At 52.4% G+C, this 25,385-nt stretch overlaps 5 protein-coding genes across 5 annotated transcripts; 2 read left to right on the top strand and 3 right to left on the bottom strand.

The window, feature by feature from the left end:
* Positions 1-4,897: 4,897 nt before the first annotated feature.
* On the top strand, positions 4,898-6,228 carry CTRU02_206236 (uncharacterized protein; the record flags this gene model as incomplete). The annotated part of the gene is made up of 2 exons (XM_036728166.1): positions 4,898-4,966; positions 5,158-6,228. 2 exons carry the CDS (start codon positions 4,898-4,900, stop codon positions 6,226-6,228), a joined length of 1,140 nt encoding a protein of 379 aa, XP_036580280.1.
* Positions 6,229-7,788: 1,560 nt separating this feature from the next.
* Positions 7,789-9,915, bottom strand: CTRU02_206235 (putative pumilio-family RNA binding repeat domain-containing protein; the record flags this gene model as incomplete). The annotated part of the gene is made up of 1 exon (XM_036728167.1): positions 7,789-9,915. One exon carries the CDS (start codon positions 9,913-9,915, stop codon positions 7,789-7,791), a length of 2,127 nt encoding a protein of 708 aa, XP_036580281.1.
* A 504-nt stretch (positions 9,916-10,419) lies between these two features.
* On the bottom strand, positions 10,420-12,127 carry CTRU02_206234 (uncharacterized protein; the record flags this gene model as incomplete). Its single annotated transcript, XM_036728168.1, has 4 exons — positions 10,420-11,547; positions 11,597-11,641; positions 11,689-11,979; positions 12,062-12,127. The coding sequence occupies 4 exons, from the start codon at positions 12,125-12,127 to the stop codon at positions 10,420-10,422; spliced, it is 1,530 nt and encodes a 509-aa protein (XP_036580282.1).
* A 5,636-nt stretch (positions 12,128-17,763) lies between these two features.
* Positions 17,764-18,342, top strand: CTRU02_206233 (ras small monomeric; the record flags this gene model as incomplete). The annotated part of the gene is made up of 1 exon (XM_036728170.1): positions 17,764-18,342. The coding sequence occupies one exon, from the start codon at positions 17,764-17,766 to the stop codon at positions 18,340-18,342; it is 579 nt and encodes a 192-aa protein (XP_036580283.1).
* A 1,110-nt stretch (positions 18,343-19,452) lies between these two features.
* On the bottom strand, positions 19,453-21,958 carry CTRU02_206232 (xylulose-5-phosphate phosphoketolase; the record flags this gene model as incomplete). The annotated part of the gene is made up of 2 exons (XM_036728169.1): positions 19,453-20,393; positions 20,443-21,958. 2 exons carry the CDS (start codon positions 21,956-21,958, stop codon positions 19,453-19,455), a joined length of 2,457 nt encoding a protein of 818 aa, XP_036580284.1.
* Between the last annotated feature and the right edge of the window lie 3,427 nt (positions 21,959-25,385).

Raw genomic sequence — 25,385 nt, 5'->3', positions numbered from 1 at the left:
AGATGGGGATCTGATGTAGATGATCAATCATTCCCCAAGCCTCCAGGTTACTGATGCGCGCTCACTCGGTTTGGAGGAAATCTCTTATTGTTTTCCCGAGAATTTCTTCCTATGCCCAAAATTACTTCGCAGCATGTTCAGGTCGAGGGTGTGTACCAAGCTGTTCCAGGCAGGGCAGGTTGGTACGGGCAACTCTTACAGCTGATTGAAGCAAAGGGCTAACAAAAACATGCACTGTAGGTTTACCGTCATAATCATGTGGGTGTGCTCGGTGTGAAGTACATAGTAAAAGCAAGCTGCAAACACCTCTGCCGATCAGGGCCGGATGAGCGGACAGCGTGAGGATGTCGCAGATTTGCAGTTGGGGAAAGTCAAATGCCATGGTTCGAAGCATGGGAATTTGCGGGACATGTGGGTGCTCGGTTATCTTTGTGTGCCGCTTGCTTAAAATTATGGAGGGCAGAGATCGCTCTGCATTGGACGATTGTCTCTGTTGTTCCAGAGACTGGATGGACTAGACATGTTTTTTTTGCCATATTTGCCACATCTTGCTGGGAACGTGTTGTATAGCTCGAACGGACACCATTCCGACTTGTCTCTGATTGGCTCTGCATAATGATATGCTGGACGTGGCAAGGCACTGAGATTGGCTATCCATAAGTGGGAATCGGTGTGTGTTTGACTGGGAATTCTTTTGCGGACGTTTCTCTGATGAAAGGACGATGTCATTTCTTGTGGGTGGCTTTCTGCCGACGAACTACCTACAACCGAAGGCCTGTGGCTGAAGATCCCGACTTCAATCTGCCGTGTCGTGTGTAGTGGGGCGAGTTCCCTTGATTCTAGCTGCCGACGTTAGGGATTCGTAGTGTCTAATCCCATCTGGAAGGGGAACTGGCTGTGGCTGGAAACCGGAATTCGAAATGTCGATGTGATGTGTGTTGGCACTAACAACCAGCGACAAGAGGCTATTCCTCTGTGCTCTGTAGATCAACAGAACCTGCTGATTGGTTGAAGCGTAGTTCATCCCTACGGTGGGGGGATGGCTAAAGAGCGTATGTACTTCAATGTATTGTTTCACAAACGACTTGTGTGAGTTGCGCGGACTGTTTGCTCCGTTCTCGCGTAGGGCAAAGACGAGACAAGAAATGGGAGTTGCTTCTGCATGCCTAGCCAGCCACGGCCAAAGCAAGCACAGGGCTGTTGCTCGAGACAAGCGAATTGCACACCCGGACAGGACCACTGCCATTAACTGCCCGCCCATCTCTAATTCTATACCAGCTGCTACGTCGATCTCTATGTGACGTCAAATTCCAGATATTTGGGTGCCTCCCAAAGCGCCGGCTGTTTTTTCTCGTAGTAATAGTCGAAGCAGCCAGCCTTTACTGGATGGTATCACGTTCACGATTATAAGAGAGATAGCAGTAAGTGCCTTTCGGCAAGCCCAGTCGCTTCTCGGTTGGACTTACGGCTAGAAGCCCACCGCCAAGGTTGCAGCCAAGGAAACCTCTCTCAGGGGCAGAGCACAAGGGAGTCACCTTGAAGAAGCAAGTTTCTCCCTTCTGTTTGGCGGGGTAACAGCTGTTTGTTCACACAGCTTTTGTCGACTGTCTTTCTCCACCGTAGTTTGTTCTTATAGCTAGCAACTGCAAGGCTAGGAAGCACAGGCTGAATTCCATGTTTTCGTAGCATTCCTAGCTAGACGTGTGGTAGTCTCTGAGCCATATGCCATCTCGTCAAGACGCGTGTATACGCCGCCGATTGCGAGCTTCTTACTGCTTCTATTCCGCCATCAGATCCATAGAAAGAAAGAACGCTACGCCTGGAGGACCAGGCTTATCTCCCAAGTTAGGGTCGAGTCAGATTTAGTGGTGCATCATCCACACTTACTGCTCTCAACCCGCAGGCGCCACGTTCCCAGGCCCCTGTTGCGGGCAGCCACCCCGTAATTTGGCGCATCACCCTGGTGATACATTTCCATGAAAGGTCGGTCTTGCGAGTGAGCCGAAGCCTCATGTGGAGGTCGCAACACAGCTACTCTGATCTAGCTTATACCACTTGTCGATCAATCTGACGAGTACTCTGTAGCCATTCTGTGAACTATGAATTTGGCTAGGTCTATGATCCATCAGGCATACAAGCAGCCGACCGATCTAATCCAACAAGTGCTCATTTGCAGAGCGCGGCAGCTTAGGTTGGTTCGAACCTGCTACCGCAAAGAAGTCATTCTTTGTGGACATCGGTGCACTCGAGCGTGTCATATTTAGGGGGGAGCTTATCCTTTGAAAAGTGCTGGAATATTCCCCTAAAAATGCGATGCCACATAACCCATCGCTAGCAGCTTGGGACCCTGTCCATCGACACCCGACCCTTAGATCGATCGCTGGGGTCCCATTGATTGAACCCACCTTTTTTTTCTCTGAGGAGCGGACGCGGAGGGATTAGAATACCGAGCTTTGAAGGGGGGTCGGACCAACGAAACAGAGTAATTTCCTACCACGGTCTGCGCCTATGGCCCTGATTCGGTGCATGCAATCTGATCCCACCGGTTGCTCGGCTTGGTACAAAGAGGTTAATAGACAATATTACCCGGCGTGGGAGTGCAGCTTCGAAGACGGAAGCTTGTAGACTCAATAGGTGGGTGTGGTCAACTCAGAGCTGTGTCTGTACAGCTAGACCTTGTTAGCCCGCCAGTTGGGCCGTGTGTGCCATCCACATGTGTAATTGGTCAGCTTGTGTCTTACTGAGGACGTTGGCACACGGCAAGGTTTTGGAGCGGCAAAGCATGTCGACTTACAACGCGGAGAGGTGGCACCACACAAATCCAAGATGGTGATTCTAGGTAGTCAACCAGTCAAATTTCACCATCATTCGGAGCCAACTCCATGAAACCGAACCGGAATGCGAGGTACAAAGTTGCCTGCCAAGGCCCAGAACCAGTTTCGACCAAGGTGAAGCAGAAAGCGGCGTCTATCCGCAAATGCATCTCTTCTTAAGCAGAGGCAGGGCAACCGGTCTGTATAGAGAGATGATACGGTATGCATTGCTGTTTTGTCTTACACTCCGCATGTTTGCAGCGAGTTGTTACAGTTAACTATGGGTAGATAAAATAAATGCTGTACGTCGGTCGTGGCAGCATGGCGATGAGGCCCGCCAAAGGCCGAGCAAGCTGAGCAATCTCAAAGTGCTGTATAACAGCCCGGGGCATAAAGGTGGGGGCTTGGATTCCAAAGTTTTCTGTCATAATCAGTAGATCATGGAAGCATCAATAAACATAGCCAGCAACTTGAGGGGCATGGTGAGCGTGGGAAGGGCCACCAGGACGGCATGTCCCTTAGTGCATTCTAGACCAGCCACTGTAGCATGCGGGCAGTTCAGGGAAAGGATTCCAATGCAGATGCAGGTGATAATGGGAATGTATGTGGGACAGGAAAGGTGGCGGTGAGCTCGTTTCCATCGAATTCCACTCCGATTGTCCCAAGCTAGGAGTTTTTCAGGGCTTCCATTGGCACAAATATTATGTTCAGCGGAGAGGAAAAGCAAAGAGGGTAAAAGGGGAGCTGGCATGGCATATGGGTTACTTCCTGCCCCCTCCTGACATCAGGTTTCGGTAGCTGGGGATTAAGAGCATCATATTGAGGGTTTGAGGGGTGTGACTGCTTCCCATTCAGTACAGCGAGTTTCTGGCTTGCTATCCATTCAGCAAGTCAACTTCATACTATTGATGTGCTGCAGGCAGGCAGAGAGTTGTTCCCTCCTGCTGCACAAATTATAATACTTGCGTAGGTGTGACTGGAACGCCCGGAAGGTTCCCAACTGGGATACAGCCTGGACCAAGTGGCCCGGGGGTTCTTTCCCGCCCTGTCGGTTGCACTTGGTGGGGCTCGAGCCCGAGTTGGGATCGCCCCACTTCCGGTGTGCCCCACCCTTCCTTCCCCAGTGTTCAATGTCTCTCGCTACTGCCCTTCTGCGACCCCTGCCCTGTTCTGCCCGCGCCTCCGTGTCGCCCAATAGACGGGATGCTAAGCCTCTTGCGGTAGAGCACGAGAAAGAGGGAAGCAGAAAGCAACTGGCAGGCGCCTTTTTGGGTTAGGGGAAGGGGCCCTTCCCTCGATTGCAGAGTGACTGGGTCGATACCTCGTCGGCGGGGGTCGCTCTAACACCTCCCTCTCATCGAGATCGATCAGCAGAGTATAATCCGATCAAAGTGTACCTAATACACAGTACACTCAGATCGCCTAGCAATCGAAACCAGGTAAATGCCACTTTCCCTTTCCGCTACCACATGCCTGTCCGCCACTGTTCGTTGTCACTACCACGTCTCGCAGCAAACGCCGAAAGCCTGTCCTGGTCTTTCTGTCTGCAGCGTTCACCTGCTCCAGCTCCAGTAACCGTCGCTCCCACACCCATACCCATCCCATCTGCGGTATGGAACTCTGCTCCATTTTACTTTTGGCCCGCTATGCTGCCTACTCCTCCTCCCCAGTCGTCCAGCCTCCAAAGTCCAAAGTCCGAAGCGCGAACCCTACGTTTGTATAAGACTTGGATCTTGCCCTGTGCCCACCTTCGCCTTCCCTTTCCAACACACCCTTTTGGTGCCCATTCGACGGAAAAGTTCTTTCATCACCAGAAAGGTATACAGGAAAACGACCGCAATAAAAGTTGAAAGCAGCAAGCCCTGAAATCTAATCCCCTCAAGAGCCGAGCATATCAGGTGGCTTAAGTTTCGAGGTTCTAGCCATTTCGAAGCCTACTCGCCGCCACCTCTGTACTTTTCACACCTGACAACGACCTTTACGGCACGGCTTGAGAACCTCTCGAGATCAGCCACCAACAGGCCTTGATATTTTATCGGTTACTCATTTGTTAAAACCGTCGTCGATCCTCGACGTCAATAATAATGCCGAAGCGATCACTAGATGCTAGCAGCCTGTCGCCCACGATGCCGTTGGACAGGGGCCAGAAGAAGGTACGAAACCATTCCTAGACACACTTTCTGGGCTGCAACCTATATATGCCATCTCTTTTATCATTGTTCCTTTTGCCCATGATCCATTTGCCGTATCCTTCATGTGAAAACTTTACCTGCAGCCACCTTTCGTGCACACTGGATACAGTTGACTCAAGTTTCTGGCCCGAGCTGACCAATATCCCGCTCCACAGACGGAGAGATCTCACGAAGAAAACCAAGAGCGAGCTTATATTGCTGCCTCGCGGCGGGCAGACCGCAGCATCGAGGCGCGAGTGCAGTCCGCCAAGATGGCCAGCGAAATTCACAAGAAACGTACCGGCAAGGGCTTTAAGATTTCCGAGGCTATCGTCCAAGCAGAGGAAATGTACGAGGAGGAGGAAGATGACATGCCTAGGTCCTATCGCATGCTAGCTTCTCATTTGCAGACCGGCTCCGCCGAATTCGATTATCGAGTGAACGCCTTCCTTGCGAACCGAGTCGCGATGGCCAGCATGGTTGCAGGTCTTCGTAACCAAGAATGGGCAGAGAACCCCATCAACAAGATGTTCGCGGAACAGTTTCCCAATGCCAACAAGCAAGCTCAAGCACTGTCTCGTAACCTCACGAACTCCATGTACTATCAATCTGTCGCCCCAAATGCCATGCGCCAGCAGCAGGCTGAAACCGACATTTCAGCTGCAAGCCCTATGTCCCCGACTTTTAGCACAATGAGCTACCAGCAGACGCCGCAGCAGCAGCCCAGAGATCGATCACAGTCGGTTGCCTCACCTATGGCTCTCTCTACGCCCGTAATGCGGGACAACGTGCAATCGCCACCAGCGTTATCGCCGTCCTCGGAGGCTGCAGATGCTACACCGTCGAATCATTCCACGTCGACCTTTCCGTCGCCGATGCCAAGCATGGACGCAAGTCTGTTCCCTCTCGAATCCTCTTTCACTGCAGAATTGCCCATGGACGCCAAAATGATGGCGCCTAACTTTGACATGAACGATCCAATGTCTCAAATGTTTATGGGAAACCCGCTACAGCAGCAAATGTACTACCCGGACATGGCTGATTTGAAACACGATTCTTCCATGGGTGATCCGAGCTTGTCTCCTCATGAGTACTTTAACGGTCACCTGAACCCGTACACACAGCGTTACGAAGGCCTGCAAAGCGAGTGCGCCACTCCGGGGCCGGGGGTTAACGACAATTGGGAAGCATTCCTTGATTTTGGCGACCAGAATGACACTGGAGCTGTCGACCCGGCATTGTAGTCGGCTGTCTTCTCACAAGCAGGGGGCTTTGTGTAAACTGAAGGATTATAATGAGGAGGAAAAGAAGAGAAGAAACTGCGGCATGATATGATGAAGGGGCCCTGGCTGGTTCATGAGCATGACTTTTTAGAGTACGCGTTGCATCGGTCGGTCCACAAAAGGCGGAGCATGGGATACCCAAGGGGGAGGCATTTGGCAGCTCAATGGCGGCGTTATGGATTTTGGGACAGTGTCCTGATGACTTTTTTCTATTTGCTTTCCCAGTTTGTAATCCGCCATTTGGATTGTGGGCTATTATGCCCTCGTATTTCTTTATTAACTAATCCGTCGTCGGAGGGGTTCGGTTGTACACACCAGAGGAGGCCATATACACGGAATGCTTGGCCGTGAGGAGGTGTTAAATATGGAACGTGTAAGCAGGCAACGCTCTGCTATGATGAAGAGAAGGAATTTATCACAAGAAAGGAACTATTAAGGACAAGGAGGACCGGCGACGAGATGGGAGGAAAGAAAACTTCAAAATCAGACGAATGGGTCGTTGGCAAGGCCTCGCCATATGGCGACTCAGCGGAAGCAAGTGCTGGTAAGAGGCACGAAACCCGGCGAGGTCGTTTTGTAGTCGAGACTTTACAAAAAAAAATCAGGAAAACACGAGAAAACTGATTCGTCACAAACCATGTCTTTGGAAGCTCCACGTGAAATCTTGCAAACTAAAGTGAACCTGCCAGATTTTTTGACCCACTGGCGAGGTCTCAACGCAGTCTAAGGTTGTTTGACTGGGAAATTGAACATCAAAGTAGTTCTCTTCCGTACTGAAAGGATATTTCTGGAATCTTTCGACAGTTTAAAGTCCGCCTGAATGGCCATCACCAACGCAAGTGTTCCTTCTGAAAAGTTGACCAAATAGCTTATCGACGGCACGTAATGCTGTGAGAACAACATGCATAGATGCCAAGAAATATCAAGTATTATTGCATTACATATAAGTTGAACATTTCAGGTCTCTCTGCTCCCATCACATCACATCGCTTGTCTAATTTCACTCATCCTTGCTTGACTATATAATAAGTCCGGAGTTGAGGGCCCACTCGCCGGGCCACGGAGCTGGGTGGGTACACACATACGGAGCGGGGCAGAGACGGAGCCCTCGAGGCGCGGCCGGAAAACACACTATTCGTTCGTTTCCATGGAAAGTCGGTGGTCCATCTTGAATGTAGAATTTGTGTGTTTTACTAGGCTTCCCGACGAGATACCTGACGATGCCACATCTCAGCTATTGGTAAATGGAAGATTTCCAAGTCAAGCCGTCGTCTGGCGGTTTCAAGATTGGGAAACATTGTCAAAACAGGTTGGTTGACAGATTGAGGCAACATCAGCAAGGGACTTGGCTTTTGAACACATCGATTCATGGAATAATTTTGGTGTCGCCACCTATCATTACGTCCTCCTACCCACGCCCCTATGCCCGCCACCTTCCGGTCAAGTAGAAAGGGGAAAGTTTTTTAAGATGTAGGTAGATGTTGTTCATTTTTGATGCCGGGTATCATACAAAGGCTACATTTATTCCCCGTTCTCCTCCACGGGTTCCTTCTTCTCCTGCGGTCTCGACAGGGGCCCCTTCTGCTGCTGTTCCAATTTCCTCCTCTCCCACGGCTTGAGCCTCGTCTCATCCGCCGGGCCGTCCACCTCCTTCGCCCACTTGACCCAGTCCGACCGCCTCGTCTTCCACATGTCACCCTTCCACGTGCGCCACACGCTGCGTCCGAACCACGAGTCACGCAGCGTCCGCTCGTGTTCTGCCAGAGCGGCCATGATGGTCTGCTTGACGTGGAACGGCACGGAGCGGTCCTTGCCGCGAGAGGGGATGTCGATGATGGCGTTGACAATGTTGTGACCGTTCTGCGACTGAGCCAGGTCGCCAATGTGCGGGACGAGGGCGCCGACAAGGGCCTTGTGGAAGATTTCGTTCTGCGGGGCGGCGGGGTTGGCGAGCGCTGTCGTTAGGACGTTGACTGTTGCCATGGACTGCGTCGCGAGCTGGAGGAGAAGATCGGAGGGGAGGGCCATGAGCGACTTTTGTGCGGCCTTGGAGGGGTTGCCGGTGGTCTTGAGCATGGCTGTGACGAGATGGGCGCCGTGCGCGGCGACGGCAGTCTTATTCTGCGTCACTTGCTGGAACTCCTCCTTCTCGGCGGGCTCATCCTCCACCAAGTGGCAGAGCTTCGGGACGAGGTCCTTGGGGTTGGGGCCCAGGGCATTGGTCAGGGCCCTGGTGAGGGCGGACTTCTCCTCGTACGCGCCACGGGCCTCGCAGCGCTCGAAGAGGGTCTTTAGGACGTTGTATCGGGCCTTGGTCACCAGGATAGGGACGGCGGGAAGGATCTTCTTGACGGCTTCGACGAGGTCGTCCTTGCTGAAACGGTTGAGGACGCGGAGGGCGGGGTACGAAGCGATGTCGTTTCGGACGTAGGTTGCGATGCGCTCACCAAAGAAGTTCTGCGAGAGTGCCTTGAAGATCTTTCCAGGGCAGTGCGTGATAAGGGTTTCGAGGAGGCGGGAACCAATTTGGTCGTAAACCATGCTGTTGACGAAGTCTGCCGCCTGCGAAGTGCTGTCGCTGAGAGATGCGGGGGCATCCGGCAAGAGTCTATACAGGAGAGTGTCCTTGCTGGACGCGGCGGACGACTTGTCGCTCTTGTGGTTGAGGGAAATGTCGAGTTCCAGCAGGAGCTGTAGGAGGGGGTTGCCAGTCGGGTGCTTGGCGAGAACGCGCAAAGCCGTGAAGTCCATGCCGGCGACGGCATCCTGGATGATCTTCTTGGTAGCGAGCGTGAAAGACTCGGGGACGGCTCTCAACTGGTGGCTGAGCTCGTTGGACGATGCCGCGGCTCCGTGAACTGAAATGTGTTCCTTCTTCTTGCTCTTCAACATCGACTTGGTAGCCGAATCCTCCAGCGGGCGACCAGAAAGGACAACGAGGAGCACTCGCAAGGTGTGAGAGCCGAATCGGTCGGTGAGAAGGAATCCCATGTGCTGCTCGAACTCGTCCAGAGTCAACAAGAAGAGATTCTCCATGGTGTTTTCCGCCGGAGCACCCTCCTCGCCCTCGTTTTGTTCTTCGTCGTCCTCGGCTGTCTCATCCGGAAGAAGGCCTCCCAATTCCTGCGTAACCAAGGGGGCGGACTGCAAAAACAGCGTCTCGCAGCAATGGCTTGCGAATCGGTGCTGAACAAGAGACAGAAAGTGGCCGGCAAAGGCATTGAAGATCTGTTTCTTTTGCTTCGTGTTGGACAGGAGAATCAAACGCTCCATCAACCGTGACAGCGATTGACTGCTGGCGAGCTTGAGTTCCTTACCCCGGGCCTCCTTGTAAATGTTTTGCAGGAAGACATCGCGCTCCTCAGAGGAGGGGAACTGGTTCAGCTCGAGCAGTTCGTCAGCGCGACGGAAGTACTCCTGCTCTTCGTCGGCGAGCATGCCGAAGAATTCCTTCTCGGGGCCATTGCTGGGGAAGTGTTGCTGTTGCTCGCCCGCATCATCGTAGATGGGCTCCTCGGTTTCTTGCTCTTCCCCCTCAACGCGTCTGCGCTTCGATTGCGGTTCTTCGAAGTTTTCCTCGTGAGCCTCTCTCCTCTTCTTCTTTCGCTCGTCGCGAATGGCTTGTCTTTTCGTTCTTGGCTTCGGCATTGTGACTGAGCGTGACCGGTGCAGATGCGATTGAGTTGCTGGGGAACACGGCGGACTGTCGCATGTGCTGAGGAGCAGATCCGAAAAAAACTTTTGGCAGAGGCACTATCTTATCTGTTATCTTATCGTACCCCACCCGCCATGCATATCCTTGCTGACCCCGGCGTCCTTTGTGGAGCTTCAACATTGCAGCGGAAACTCGCTCTTCGTAATCGGTTCTTTCTTTCTTAGTCGAGCTTGTACTTAATTTTGTTTTCGCTTTTCAGTTTGAAGTGCAGATTTCTTTGTGAACAATCTCATCAATTAACAGATAAATAGGACGAAAATCGATTTCTGGCTGAGCTGTTACGACATAAAAACCGCGTGAATGAGGTGTCTCCACACAATTCAAATAAACAAAGGCTAGCATTTCCTCCAGTATACGTCTATCTTTCTATATTCTTGTGTCCAAAATACGCTTATTGACATTCCAAACGGTCTTACATCATCTTCGTCGCTCATACACTAGACCACGACCTCCTTACCCACCTCCTCCAACGCCTTGAAAAGACCCTCCACGGTTCCCTTTAAGGTCTGGCAGTTGACTACCACACGGAAGAAGCTGCCCTTCTCTCCTGGGGCGTAGTCAACCATGAAGCCGCGTCTGATGAGTCGGGACACCATCTCACTGGTACGCTTCGTGTTTGTCGCAGGGTCCTCCGCCAGCTTACCGTTCGGTGCGTAGTAGAAGCAGACCTGCAGGCATGGCGGTGGGTTTGATGACACCAATACAAAGTTCTCGCTCTCCTGGACGAGGGTGGCCAGGTGCTCTGCCAGCAAGAAGGCTTGGTCAATCTGCTTCTCGAAACCGCCGGCGCCGTAGTAGATCCAGGCCAGGGCCAGTTTGAGACTGTCACCCCTGCGACCGCACTGCAGAGTCAGGTCGGCAAGGTCCCACACATTGTCAGTTTCGTCGACGTTGTGGAAGAGATATCCTGCAGGCAGGGTGTTGGCCTTGTGGAAAACCTTCTCATCCGGCGTCAGAAGGAACGAGCACGTCACCGGCACGTTCAGCATCTTGTGCGGGTTGACCGTGATGGAGTCGGCCAGGTGGGAGCCCTTCAACTTCAACCTCTGCTTCTCCGAGAAGACGACGGATCCGCCCCAGCTTGCGTCGATGTGGAACCACATGCCGAATTCCTTGCAGATGGCCGCGATCTCTTCAAAGGGGTCATATGAGCCCATAACTGTCGTTCCGGCAGTAGAGTTGACGTAGAGGGGCGTCTTGCCTTCAGCCTTGGCATGAAGCACTAGCTCCCGCAGAGCCCCTGGAATCATACGACCCTCAGAGTCGATCGGGACCGCCCATACGCTTGAGGCACCAAGGCCGCAAGTCAACGCGCTCTTCTCGACGGAGTAGTGCCCGTGGGCACTAGTGAAGACTACAAAGTCATGGGATCCGTTGCCGGATGCCTTGGTCTCGGGGTAGAGAGCGCTGCGAGCGACGACCAGCGACGTCAGATTGGAAGAGCTGCCGCCTTGACATGTGACTCCTCCAGCACGGGGGCCGGTGAAGCCGAACAGATTCGCAAACTTTCGAGCGGTAATCTTTTCGATGATGCTCAAAGCAGGAGAAACTTGGTACACATGGAGCTGTTCCAAGTCAACATCAATTCCAAGCATGAAGTAACAGATGACTCACATTGGTGTTTAGCACGGACAAGAGAAGATCAGAAACCACGCCGACCTGGCCAAGTCAGCGAAGAAGCACTAGAAGTCGACAAGCAGACATACGGGTGTGTTACTGGCATAGAGCTTGTCCATGAAGCCTTGGTCCCAAGTGTTCACGCTGTACCTCAGGATCTTCTGCACCACATCAAGCAAGCCATCCTTGCCAAGGCCATCACCCTGCGGTAGTAAGAGCTTCAGCTTCTCTACCAAGGCCTCCGGCTTTTGTGTGTCGACTAGTACGTTACTCGGAACACCGGGAATGTTCACCGAGGTGTTCCCGCCAGCCTTCTGTCCCGCGGCATCGTCGGCAGCTCTGATGTAAGGAACAATCAACTCCTTGACGGCATCGAGCAACTATGAGACAAGAGAAAAGGCGAACGTCAGTTGATTTTGTTGCAGTGAGACATGCACTCACTTACAACTCCGGGATACTCACATCCTCGACTTCCTCAGCCCTCTTGAGTTGCTGCGGGACAGCATTTTTTCCGTTGATGCCGTTCATGATGATGGTTTGAGAACCAGATGAAACGAGGCAGGCCAAAAAAATTCTCTCGGAGAAGCTAATTACGATGGATAAAGTTTAGTCACTTTTTTTTTCCTGTTAGGGGAAACTTTTCAGTGGAAACGAAACTGCCGCCGAACGAGACAACTCCGATGGTAGAAATTCCTGAAGCTTGCCCTGGAATTGTTCGGTACTGCGATGTCCTGACCTGGATTGGGAGATTATGGAGAGTGAAAATGAACCCAGAGCCCGGCTTCTTGTCTCCTCCTCCCCCCCGATGACGGCACACCCAGGCAAAAAAATTGGCGCGAACGCGGCCGGGGTGTTAGCCGCCGTGGCCGAGGCGGCCGACGGATTTCACAATCTGCGGCGTATTCTTCGTCATCTCGATGGCAACCAACCCCGAAGTTCGACCAAAGCCGGTAGCTAAAGAGTTTTTAGTTTTTTTTTTTTTTAATCTCTCTAAAAAGAAGACGCTAACCCGCCGCTGAAGAAATAAGAAAAAAGGAACAGGCACAAGGGGCTAAAACAAATTTAGCACGTTCGCCTCTTTAATTTTCAGCGTTTTTGACAGCACTATGGGGAAGAATCAATCCTTCAGAGCCCGCTGGCGCCGCCGACAGGTCAGTGCGACTCGGACCCGACAGCCGCGGGCGGCAGTACTAAAAAAAAGAAAAGAATAGAAAAATTTACAGCCGTCCCCGCCTATCCCCGCGCCTCCGTCCTATGGCTTCCAGCTAGCCGTGTCTCACCGTGGCGCCGGTCTCTGCAGGCCTTGTCTTTGTGATCACATGCAACGAGGCAGATTGGCTGCGTTTGTTGCAGCTCACTCGGTGTTTGCTTGGTTTTTTTTTCTTTTTTTCTTTCCTTCCTTTTCTCGCTCAACGAGAATGATACATGATTCGGGACTGTTTGTTTCCACTGCAGTCGATTGATTATGCGGATGACGCTGCAATCAATGCAGTGGCGAAGCACGGAGCATGCCGACTAACACTCATCGTCCGATATGCCACAAGTGACTGATCATATGCCGGGCAGTTCCTGTTTGTAATCGCCAAAGCATATGATTCTTAGGACAAGATCTTTGTGATTTTGCTACCGTAAATAGCAGCACTCCATTGAAGAGATCCATCCGATATGGCTGGCAGTCAAACCTTAGCTGTCTCCCCAAAAGGCCACATCACTTTGAGGAGGGGAAAAAAAAAAATAGACTGTAGGATATTTCCTCCATGTATAGTGTGGCGTAAACTCTCTGCATACAAGCCCAACAATCCCGTCTTCCCCGTTTGCCCCGTATACTTGCAATAAATACGGCAGCTGCATGGACGGACAGTGTCCTGACGAAGAGTGATGTTGCTAGCTTCAACCGCCCGTCCGTGCGCATATTTATTTGAAGGCCGAGCGGTGGACTCGCCATCTCCCGAATGTCATTAAACCGGAGATGGCTCCGCATGGCAAGTCACCGCCGGCCCATTTACTTGCTTCTTGGAAGGGGGCTTGACTGGGCATGAAAGGGCCTGGGAAAAATGACCAAAGAAACGTTTGGTTTTGGATATCATGAGGGGGGAAAGTTTCAACGGGGTTCCCATGCACTGAAGGGACCCTTTTGAGATTTGCTGGAACAAATATTCGGTGTTCATGGTGCCGGGTGTAAGTGTGATCAATGCAGGTACGTGCCATCTGACAATGGCTTGAAACAGGCACTTGCGTCGTTGTGATGTGCGACCAGCATGTGGCCTCGACGGGGGGCAATCGTCACGAAGAAAATCAGATACGCAGTGGCAGTTAATGTAGATCTGCATCTACGCTATACGGCAGTCTCCGTGTGTGGCTTGCATGCAGCCGTCTTTCCGCGCAAGTTCTATGCAATCAGACTGAAAAACTGCAGCATCGAGTAGACATTTGTTTGGCACCGCATCTTGACGCGGTGGCTTACAGGGAGCTGCTACTGATGAGCCGTGAACCGACGCAATATTGCATGATTGGGCGTGTAAAACGGCATCCCGGTGACACACGTGGTACGAATCTCAGGAACCAGGAACCAGTGATGCCCAGAAGAAGATGAGGGGAAGGGCGTCTCGAAATGGTAAGCTTGCGTGTCCATCGGTCATGGAACTGGGGGAATCGGGCCAAGACGATCCGACGGGAAGAGCGTCATCAAGTTTCCGTCATACCGGACTCGCATGTTTCCTTCGCCCTGGGTTACGCCACTTTTAAGGGGAGAGATCGCTGTACTGGTTCATCTCCTTGCAAAGAGCCCTGCCCTAGCACTGGTCCTGTTCTGGTCTGCAGCACCAGACTGTCGGAGCTCGTTGCATATTGTTTTTTTCTTTCCCTGCCCCTATGTGAGAAAGGATTCAAGTGAGATTGTCGAGTGAGGACGAGATATGCTTGTTTCTAGTTGCGAATGGCATTTCCGCAGTCGATGAAAAGAAGGCTGGGGCATCCCTGACAATGGCGGAACCTTTGTTTGCAGAACAATGGCACGAGGACCCGTAGTCCAACGGGCATACAACGACGAACAAACCGGCCGCTAACATGCCCAAGAGGAATTTGGAAGGTTTCAGTGGGGACCCGCTCCAGTTAAGGAATCTCAGCAACGGTCTTGGTTGCGTTTGTCACTGGTCAGGTCTTGGATCCCGGGCCATCTGCGGACGATCAACTGCCGTGTTTGGAGGCGGGCACTAAGAATCAGGGCGGACGAACCAAAGCAAACGAGGTGGTTTTAGAGTGGCTGACATTGGGGGCCAGCTCGTTGATGATTTGGGCGGCATGGCGCAGCGTGGCGGTTTATTATTATCTTTCGGGGGTTCTCGGTCGAAACAATAGCGATTGCGATGAGTTCCGGGTAGCTATTTGGACGGTGGCGGGAATTCCACGTAAGCGACGATGTTTCCTAAAAGGCGAGAGATGGTTTTGACATCTTTCATCTACCTGGTATTTTTTATTTTTTTCCGAAGGTAATTTAATACGGCAGCGGCAGGAAAATCGGATAATACGACTGCAAAGGGGGAGAAGGATTGATGACATGTCCTAATCGAGTGCCCCTTCCCTCCCCAGTCCCTGACGCTTTCTTTTTGCTACAGCCGTTGAATTGCAGTGATCCACGCTCATTTCGTGAATCTCTGCCATGTCTGTTTCCAAACAGGTAAGAGACTTACACAAAAGGGCGCTCTCAGATCTGTATCCAGCCACATGTAATCGTTGAATCGGCCTTACTTACCCGCAATCTCATTAAACCCCCCCGTCGGCGCACCGACAACATCCCGGACGAGCACGTACAGCGACACCCTGAACTCTCGGGACGACATCTCCAGAAACAGCAAAGAGTCCCTGTCCTTATCCGCTTGGGTAAAAAAAATTGATCAATCGAGAAATTTATTGGCAGATGTAGACCGTATTCATCCTCACCGTGTACGGAAAATAGTACGTGAGAAAGGGGGGAAGGAAAGGAATACATCAAATTTTCATTTCCTCATCTTCCGTGCATGCATTGATTGATTACCTGGTCCTGATGTCTTCCTATTCGAATCCGTATATCTCATACATGAACAAACCGCCCGCTTCTCTCTGTCATTTTGGTTACATTTGTTGATCTCCCAAACACAACCCACCCACACACACACACATACCTATCCCTCTCTATCTGCACATTTGTCACCAAGACAAACCGTGACCGTATCTGTATCTGTCCGCAACACAACAAAACAACAAAACGCTTGTCCACGCAACAGCATTATCCCTCCCAAATCCGAGCACAACTCATCGGGACTGCAAGAGGAAAAGACACCGCGTTACAAGGAACCCCCTTCTTGGAGCTGGCTCCTCCATAACTCCATAGCCCACAACCCGCCGAGACAGAGCCGCGCAGCAGTCCGAGTCGCACCCGAACCAAGGCGAGCTAGGAGCTGGGGGCGGTTGACTGTTGTAGGGTCTCACAAGCTTCATCCCTCAACGGCCTGGACCAAGTGCTCAAGCAACTTGGCGATCACGCGAACAGGATCAAAAAGGACAAGGCAAGGGCAGTGTTGTATTTACCTTGACCTTCCCTGCTCATTCGTGTGTGCCTTTATTTTTTTTTTTCTTTTCGCCTCTTTGCCTCTCCCCATCCCTCTTCGCCTACTGCTTATTCCACAAGGAAGGTCAGTGTTTATTATCACAGCCATTATCACTCTTATTATTATTGGGGGGGTTATTTTGCCATCCCCGCCACCAGTCGACCAAGTGCACCTGCCACTCCTGTTATCCGTACTTTGCTATTAGAAGGAACGAGGGACGCGGAAGGAGATATACGGATACTTCCTGCCGTTGTTCGATTCTTCTTTTTACCCTATCAAAATCAACCAGATTTGGCATTGGCCACAGACATTCGTAACTTCTGCAACCACACAAGCAATACGTCGCTCAGAAAAAGCAAGAGCTTCTCCCCTTCCCATTCCCCTGCGCACGCCCAGCCGTGTCCATCCATCCATCCACTAGCACCATCTGCCACTGCGCATGCATCTACCACCAGCACCATCGTCATACCTGAGATTCCCGCATCTGACTCCCGCGTCTCACTCCCACCTTTTTCCATCGCGCCTCTCGGGTGTCGACTGCATCGCGCTGCATCCAGCTCAACCTTCGACAAACCAACCACCCCTTACACAGGCCCCAGTTGCGAACGAAAAGCAAACGCGCCGTTCAATACAGATACGTTCTTTGCACACCTCTCGCAGCAACGTCTGCCCCCCGCATAAATAAAGTACGGACCATCCCCAGCTACAACCTCCACACACACACTATCGCAAACCATCACCAACTCTTCCAACAAAAAAAGGCTTTGGCGAACTGGACTCGACAGCTGAACGCAACACAGACGCACGCGCTTATATTTGTTTCCCCCGCTTGTCATAACAAGGTCCAAACGAACGAAACCTTTTTTCGTCCAGGAGACGCAGCCTCAGCCTGTGCTGCTTCTCTTTTCTTTTCTTCCTAACTCGAAGAAGAAATACGATCGAGCCGCGCGCGCGGTCTGAGAGCCGAAACGAAGCTAAGCTACATAGCCTGTCCGATTGCCCAGGATAGGTCGCCCAATTATTGCCCTTAGCCTCGCTTTTAACAATTACCTTCCTCGACCTGCTCGCCAACATCTTTCCCCCCCAATCTCGTCAACAACTCTTGCGGAAGCTTGATTCTCTTGCTTCCCTGCTAGGCTCCCTGCATTCTCTCCATCCCGCTCTGCGACATCCACGCAACTTGGCACCACACAAGCGACCCGCATCGATTATCGACGATCGCGAATCTCCCAACCGCACGCGCACAACACCCTGTGACGACATCTCCCACAGGGAGGCAATCAGACTCAAAACTACCACCTTACAAGACATAGGAGCTACCTCCGGCGCCAATTCAGTATGAATCAACCACACAAGAAGATGTCACTCTCTCAGCAACCCCCGATACCGATTTCCATTACCATCTGCGGCGACGGCGGTTGCGGAAAGTCCTCCATAACCCTCCGCCTTGTGCGCTCTCAATGGACATCCGAATACGACCCCACCATTGAGGACTCGTACTCCATCACCCGCAAGATCGACGGCCAAAACTACCACCTCTCCCTCACCGACACGGCGGGTCAAGAAGAGTACCGTGGTATGTGGGCCTCATCCAACCTCGGCGCCGACGCCTTCCTGCTTGTCTACGACATCACCTCTCGTGACTCCCTCGACGCCCTGCAGTACTTCAACGACCTGATCGACATGGAGGCTGAGACCCGCCTCGACAATGCAGACCGCGCAAAACGCGCCGGCATCTCTCCAGCGTCATACCGCGACACTGTTGCCGCCGGCCCGGGCGCTAAGACCGTCCCGCCCGTCAAGATCGTCGCCGGCAACAAGTGCGACCTGCAGGAGTCGCGCGCCGTGCCTGCCACCATGGGCCTCGACTGGGCACGTCGAAGGGGCTGCGGGTTCATGGAGACCAGCGCACGTTTAGAGGTCAATATCGAGGAGACATTCGCACTCATTATCCGGCGCGTAGCTGAGGCGAGGAGGCTGGCTGAGATGGGCGTCAACGAAAACATGGAGATGGACCGCCGCGGCATGACGAAGCCGCTCAGCCCCTTGCCACCAAGCGGCTTGGACGAAAAGCGCGGCGCAGGTGTGCGACCACCGAAGTTAGAAGGCGGCAAGTACAAGAAGCCTTCGGTATGGAAAAAGCTCCGGTGCTGGTGAGCGTAGTTGCAGTTAGGGGGTGTATACGATTAGAGTGGACGGGACCTCGACTTGTCCCGCGCATCCCTTCTCGGCTAAAGGTTATCATTCACCATGACACAGGCCATAGACAGGCAAAGAAACGGAAAGAGGGATTCATGTAACCGTACACCGGAAACACATTTAGAACAGGTAAGGTAAGGGAAGGGAAAGGAACGGGAAAGGGAAACTACGAACGAAACGTCATGACATGCGCCAACGTTGTATGAAAGAAAGGGCGGGAGGAAAGGGCGGCGGCACTGGAATTATCACTTTGTATTTGGGTTTTTGGTGTTTTGCAGAGTTTGTTATTACTCCCAGACCGGTCCGGTTTAGACGCACGCAAGTGTCTTTTTCTTCTTCTTCTTCTCCTTTGTTCTGGTATCTGAGTTTTTGGTCATGCATTCAACAGCATACATGTAAACACACCACCTCCTCCCCCGGACTGAGTGGGTGGTAGTTGTACAAGGTACCGAAGGCGTACATGGAGTCTTTTTGAGAAGATAGAGAGAACCAGCCTCTCAAATTTACATCATTCGAGAAAGGAGCTAGCTTTCTTGGACTTTTTCACTTCGTTCATGTTTCCGTTTGTTGCTTTTTCTTTTCTTTTCTTTTCTTTTTTTTTTTTTTTTTTTTTTTTTTATATTCTGGTTCATCTTGTACTGGTTCTGGATTTGTACCCGCCTTTACTGCATTGTCCCATTGACGTGGGCCTCTTTCCGGGCTCAGTGTGTTTGTAGTTGTGTGGTTAGATACCAAGGCTCATCAGTCGAATCGCAAAAATGAAGACATTACTTTTCATAATTGGCTCAGGCATCGATTTGATTCGTGCGTGGACATGTTGTATATATATGTGTGTATGTTCATAGTGTATATGTATTGAAAAGAATGTATTCTAACCAAGAAAGCAAGCTACTGAATTCTTTGTTTGAGCACAAGTTACCACCACCGCCGACCTCGATTCCAGGCAAAGATATTTCCCCCGAATTTCCCATCCAACGCCATCAAATAATCATAATAAACATGAAACTCGTCTATCAACACCCTCCCCCTTTTACCTCTAGGTAATCCGTGCCCTGTGTCTATATCACTCTAGTTGGTGATCTTGGAAACGGTCTGCTTCCACAGGCCATTGTGGGACCACATCCAGTTCTTAAGGAACGGGGGATCCATGCCAGTCTCAAAGGCTTCGTTGCGGGCGTGGATCTGCTGGTTGCGGAGCTGCTCCCGAGCCGAAGCACCCCGGTTGTGCAGATGGGGCATGCGGTCGATGGCGTCCATGGCGAGGGAGAAGCGATCCGTCTGGTTACGGATGGCAAGCTCGAGGGGCGTATCGATGTTGCCCTTCTCCTTGTAGCCGCGGACGTGCAAGTTGATGGAGCCCGGGCGCTTGTAGGTGAGGCGGTGGACGAGCCAGGGATAGGAGTGGAAGTTGAAGATGATGGGCTTGTCGTCCGTGAAGAGGGAGATCCACTCGGCGTTGGTGAGGCCGTGAGGGTGGTCCTCATGGGAGATGAGTTTGAAGAGGTCGACGCAGTTGACACAGCGGATCTTGAGCTCGGGGAAGTGCTGGAGCAGCAGGTCAATGGCTGCTAGGGACTCGTGCGTGGAGATGTCACCGCAAGAGGCCATGACGAGGTCGGGCTCTTCGCCCTGGTCGGTGCTGAATTGAGGCCAGATGCCAATGCCCTTGGTGCAGTGCTCGACAGCCTTCTCCATGCTGAGGTACTGCAAGTGCTCCTGCTTGTCGGCAACAATGACGTTGACGTAGTTGGAGGAGGCCAGGCAGTGGTCCATGGTGGAGAGGAGACAGTTTCCATCAGGCGGGAGGTAGATACGAACGACCTCAGGGCTCTTGTTGGCGACGACGTCAAGGAAACCAGGATCTTGGTGCGTGAAACCATTGTGGTCCTGGCGCCAGACGACGGCGGTGAGGAGGATATTGAGAGAGGCGATCTTGTTGCGCCATTCGACCTCAAGGGCCTTCTCAATCCACTTGCAGTGCTGGTTGACCATGGAGTCGATTACATGAACTGCCTGTTGTTAGCGAAGTGTTACCAGGTCTGTTGATAGGTGACTTACTGAATGGTTCGTAGCTGTTAAGCAAACCATGACGGCCAGTGAGGATGTAACCCTCGAGCCAACCCTCGCAGGTGTGTTCGGAAAGCATCTCCATAACGCGTCCCTCGGGGGCGAGGTTGCCGCCGTTGGCATCCTCTTCAAAGTACTCGCCCATCCAGACCTTCTGGCCGGCCTCGTAGACCTTTCCAAGCTTGTTGGACTCGGTCTCATCAGGACCGAACAAACGGAAGCTGGTCTGGTTGAGGGCAATAACATCTCTGAGATAGGTCGCCATGTTGTTCATGCTAGCGGCGTTGGTAGCGCCGGCCTTGTCAACCTTGAGGGCGTACTCCTTGAAGTCGGGGAGCTTAAGCGGCTTCCTGAGAACACCACCATTGGCAACGGGGTTCGCACTCATGCGGCGGTTTCCCGTGGGGCACAGGGACTTGAGCTCGTCGGAAATCTTGCCGTCTTTGAAGATACGATCTGGCTCGTAGCTGCGCATCCAGTCCTCCAAGATCTTCAGGTGCTCTGGGTTGGAGGCGACGCTGGGGATAGGGACTTGGTGAGCCCTCCAGTAGCCCTCCATGTAGTTGCCGTCGATCTTCCGCGGACCGGTCCAGCCCTTGGGACTGCGGAGCACAATCAAGGGCCACATGGGACGGAAGGCCTTGCCAGAGTCACGAGCCTGCTTTTGGTACTTCCGGATCTCGAGAACGCAGTGCTCGAGGGTGGCGGCCATGGCTTGGTGCATGGTGTTGACATCGTCACCTTCAACGAAGTAGGGTTGCCAGCCATAGCCCAGGAACAGGTTCTCAAGCTCTTTGTGTGAGATTCTGGCCAAGATTGTAGGGTTGTTGATCTTGTAGCCGTTGAGGTGTAGAACGGGCAGAACCGCACCGTCGACGATGGGGTTAAGGAACTTGGTGCTGTGCCAGGCAGTGGCCAGAGGACCAGTCTCGGCCTCACCATCACCGACCATGGTCAAGGCGATGAGGTCAGGGTGGTCGAAGACGGCGCCGAAGGCGTGGGAGACGGAGTAACCGAGCTCTCCACCCTCGTGAATGGAGCCCGGAGTCTCGGGGGTGGCGTGGGAGCCGATGCCACCGGGGAAGGAGAAGGACTTGAAAAACTTTTGCATGCCCTCCTCGTCCTCTGACTTCTCCGGGTAAACCTCTGAGTAGACACCTTCGAGGTATGACTGGGAGAGAACGGCTGGGGCGCCGTGACCGGGACCAGAGATGAAGATAGAGTCGAGGTCGTATTTCTTAATGAGGCGGTTGAAATGCATCCAGGTGAAGATCTGGCCCGGAGCTGATCCGAAGTGGCCGAGTAACCTCAACTTAAGATGCTCAATCTTGAGCGGCTCTTTGAGAAGAGGGTTTTCCTTAAGGTAGATCATACCTAGTGACAGGTACAAGCTAGCCTTCCAGAAGTCATTGTACTTCTCGATCTCCTCCTCCGAGAGAGGCTCGCCCTTGATTGTTGAGCGAGCTGGTCCATATGGACTGATGGACTCGACCTCCTTGTCTGACATTGTCGAGGTGGAGGGAGGTGTGTAAGTAATGGGTGTAGAAGATTTAGCTGTGTTTAGGCTAAAATGCCTTGGGAGTGGTGGTAGAAACAAGAGACAGAAAGACAGAAGTGACTTGAGATGGCTTGGTCTTTATAGCTCTCAGTCGAAGCAGAACATGATGGAGTACATACAAACCCGGAGGTTAGTTGCGGTGTCTTTGCCCAGAGAATGGACGGCAGGCGGACAACTCAGCCCAGGCTTGGGACTGATGCTCATGCTCATGGTGCTGATCTCAGGTGGGAAGCAGACATTATCCAACGCGACGCAGGTCCGGGAGCTATCAGTCGATGTTGACGGCCTTGACCGGGGTGGGAGGAGGCGAGGGCTGCGGGCTCTGCACAAGAGAAGATGCGAGTAGGGGGGGAGGGGTTACGAAGGAATGGGACAGGGTACGTAGATGTCGACACTATTCTGGTATCTGTCTAGAACGTATCGGCGGGCCAGGACGAGGAGGAGTCCAGTTGACTGGCAACGTGGGGGGTGGTGGTCTCTATCCGTCACGGTATTCTCCATTGAATGTTGGAACCATGGGCTCTAGTGGTGCTGGTGGCTTCTTCTGCGGAGCTCGGAAAGAGCCTATAACAGGCCGGCGCCGGGGTGTTGGTGGTGACTAGGAGCGGCTGCAGGTGAGCTGAGGACTTTTCGGGGTTTTCCTGCCATGGTTTTGACGGTTGAAGGTTGATCTCTGCGTGGTTGAGCGTGGGGAGAAAGGTGGTCTGATTTTTTGAAAGCGCTCGACTGCGGCCATGGCGCCGGCCGACATGTTGCCGACGTCACCTTACGCCCCACGCCGGTGGCTTTTGTGATGATTACCGCGTCATTATGCTTGCCTATCTTGACTATCCATTTCTTTCAGATGCAGAAAAGATGGTTTTACCAGACTTTTGGCTGTATTGCATGCATGTTGGGCGGTTGTGGTCTGAATAAGCGGCTACTTAGGTGGTAGGAGCGTAGAAGTTGGGAGGGTGTCTAGGTTGAGGTACTTACTGTTTCCAGCTGTTAGGTAATGAGTTACGTTGATGGGAAACGGTAAATGGTAAACGGTGAACGGTTAACATGGCGAGCAATATTAAGTAGAATAAAATAATTACTATACGCAGGAAGTTAGCCTACTGGCCGGGTCATTGAAAACCCCGTTATGAAAAGGACCGGTTTAACAAGTAAGGAAACTGCCACCGCGTAGAAAGGGAAGAAGCAAGGTCAACACGAGGAAAGTGCTTTGGTGCGGGCCATCGGGCCTTCCTCAGACTGCTCTTGCAAACTAGGGCTCCGCTACTGTTGACTGTAAGGCCACTGGAAAATAGCAATCACTACTGTAAGTGCCACTACCGGAAGAGGCTCTGTTTAGGCTTCCGGCTTGGTCAGTCACACCAACCACCAACACCAACACCACAATCCACACAATCCAATCTAAACCGCCCGTTTCCTGTCGGGAGCCTCATTTTGTCTTCGCCAAGTGGTCTCACTACCTAATCTTCGGGAATGAGATTACCATGTCCCAAGATAAAAGGATATTGCCAGATACAATTCGAAGCTTGGCGTGGCACTGAAGCAGATGGCCTCTGTAGAATGTCTCCCTATCATCACGGGACTGTGGCCTCTTTTGTTCGGAAAACAGCTGGAAACAGCAGAATGCTCTTCATCCCAACGCACATAGACTCTAGGGCCTCCGTTCTGGGTTAGTCGCCGCCCACCGCCATACCGTCTCGGACCGTTTGCTCGTACCAGCGCGTCTTGCACTCAACCTTGCCCCTGAGCAAACCAGAGCACACCAGGCCATTTCCCGCCAACTCACCTACCAGAGCAGGCCACTAATTCAGCATCGGGACCCAGTAGCTATCAAAAGTTGAGCATCAGAACCAGCAGCGGCACCAGCAACAGCGCCGTCGATAGAAGCAGAACGGAGCAGAGGATAAAAAGATGAATATCGAAACATAACTTTACTTAGTGGCAAGTAGAGATAGGGAAACGGAACTTCAATGATTCAACGGTCGGTCAGCCGCCGGCCTTGTTACTGGTGTCAACTAATGGAACCCAAGGCACGCAGCAATGTCCCGTCTATTGCATGGTGTGTTTCTTGGCCACGCAGTCGCAGTGCACCTCAAAGTCGACTATGCCACTTACGCTGAAACACGCCTGACTACCGTATCTGCATGGCAGTTGAGTATGTCATCTTCGCCGGCGCCGCAGGCCATGGGCAATGAGCCCAGCGGAGGCCGGCAGGCTCCTTGCCCAAAATCAAAAGCAGCTGATTCCGGGGGTGGCCTGAATCGTGGCATATGCACGCAGATCATGGCACCGCTACTCTCCTGTCACTCTTTGCCTGCCCTAAACCTGGTTAGTACCCCTGCCCACCCTAGCAGCCTGCCTCACCCCGCCGAGTGTCAATCCTGCAGACATCACCCCACCAGCCTGAGTACGACGGGAGCTAGGACCAACCCCCGACAAAACAAATGGAGCTTGGAGCTTGGTGTTAGTCCATGGAAACCGGGTGGTGGTGACATGCATCGAGATTCAAATATCGCATTTTACAGATTTTTTGCTCGGGGCGATTTTCCTTCCTCACTACCGTTTCTTTCACCCACGACTGTTGATTCTTCTCTTATGCCCCCTTGATGAATATGCCAGCCACAATGAATCATCAAAAATTTGGACGCTATGGATATAGAGGGGTAGCAACAAGCAGCGTGCCAGTCGGCTAGACATCGTCAACAGAGGGGTAACACCTTGGCGGGACATTGGCTAACAAGGGGAAGCTCAAGCTATGGATTGGAAGGACAGATATGTATGAGACACCGCCCTGTTGCAAGCCACCTGGCAGCTCGCATGAGCATTGGATTAGGTTGGAACCTACCCTTAAAGCCGACTAACCGCTCGAAACGACGGCACGAGTAGAGTGCATATCACAAATGAGCAAATACACATCTTGACCAGGGTCGGAGGGATTCATCATTTTCGGGACAAGCATCAGCAACCAATGCGAGGGATTGCATCACAACGCGGGGCTGTCGGATAAGGGTCTTTGAGAGTTGCAATGGAAGATATGAGACAAAGAACTCGTCTACTTGCTGGAAGCTACCAAGTACCATCTCAACGAGAGCTGTTTGCAGCTCTGCCTTACTAACCTTGTTGGCTACATGTGTAGATCCTGGAAAGTCACTCGAATCCTAGCAACTTATCGTTGTGGTCTGAGCTGTCAGTGACCCCAGCGGCCTTTCTAGCCAAGGTTTCATCAGTGACCGAGGCTGAATGATCCTTTGAAGAGCCTACAGAAAACGGTCTTCTCACCGCAACATCGCAGACGAGAAGGCTACGGTTGGCTCGGGACCCTCGGGGAGGAGATCTCCGCAGGAGGCTTTGTCGTCGGTGGGGTTCCAAAATCCGATGT

The sequence above is a fragment of the Colletotrichum truncatum genome (assembly GCF_014235925.2).
Source record: "Colletotrichum truncatum strain CMES1059 chromosome Unknown Contig_0003, whole genome shotgun sequence".
Lineage (NCBI taxonomy): Eukaryota > Fungi > Ascomycota > Sordariomycetes > Glomerellales > Glomerellaceae > Colletotrichum > Colletotrichum truncatum.
This window is presented reverse-complemented; position numbering and strand designations above follow the sequence as displayed.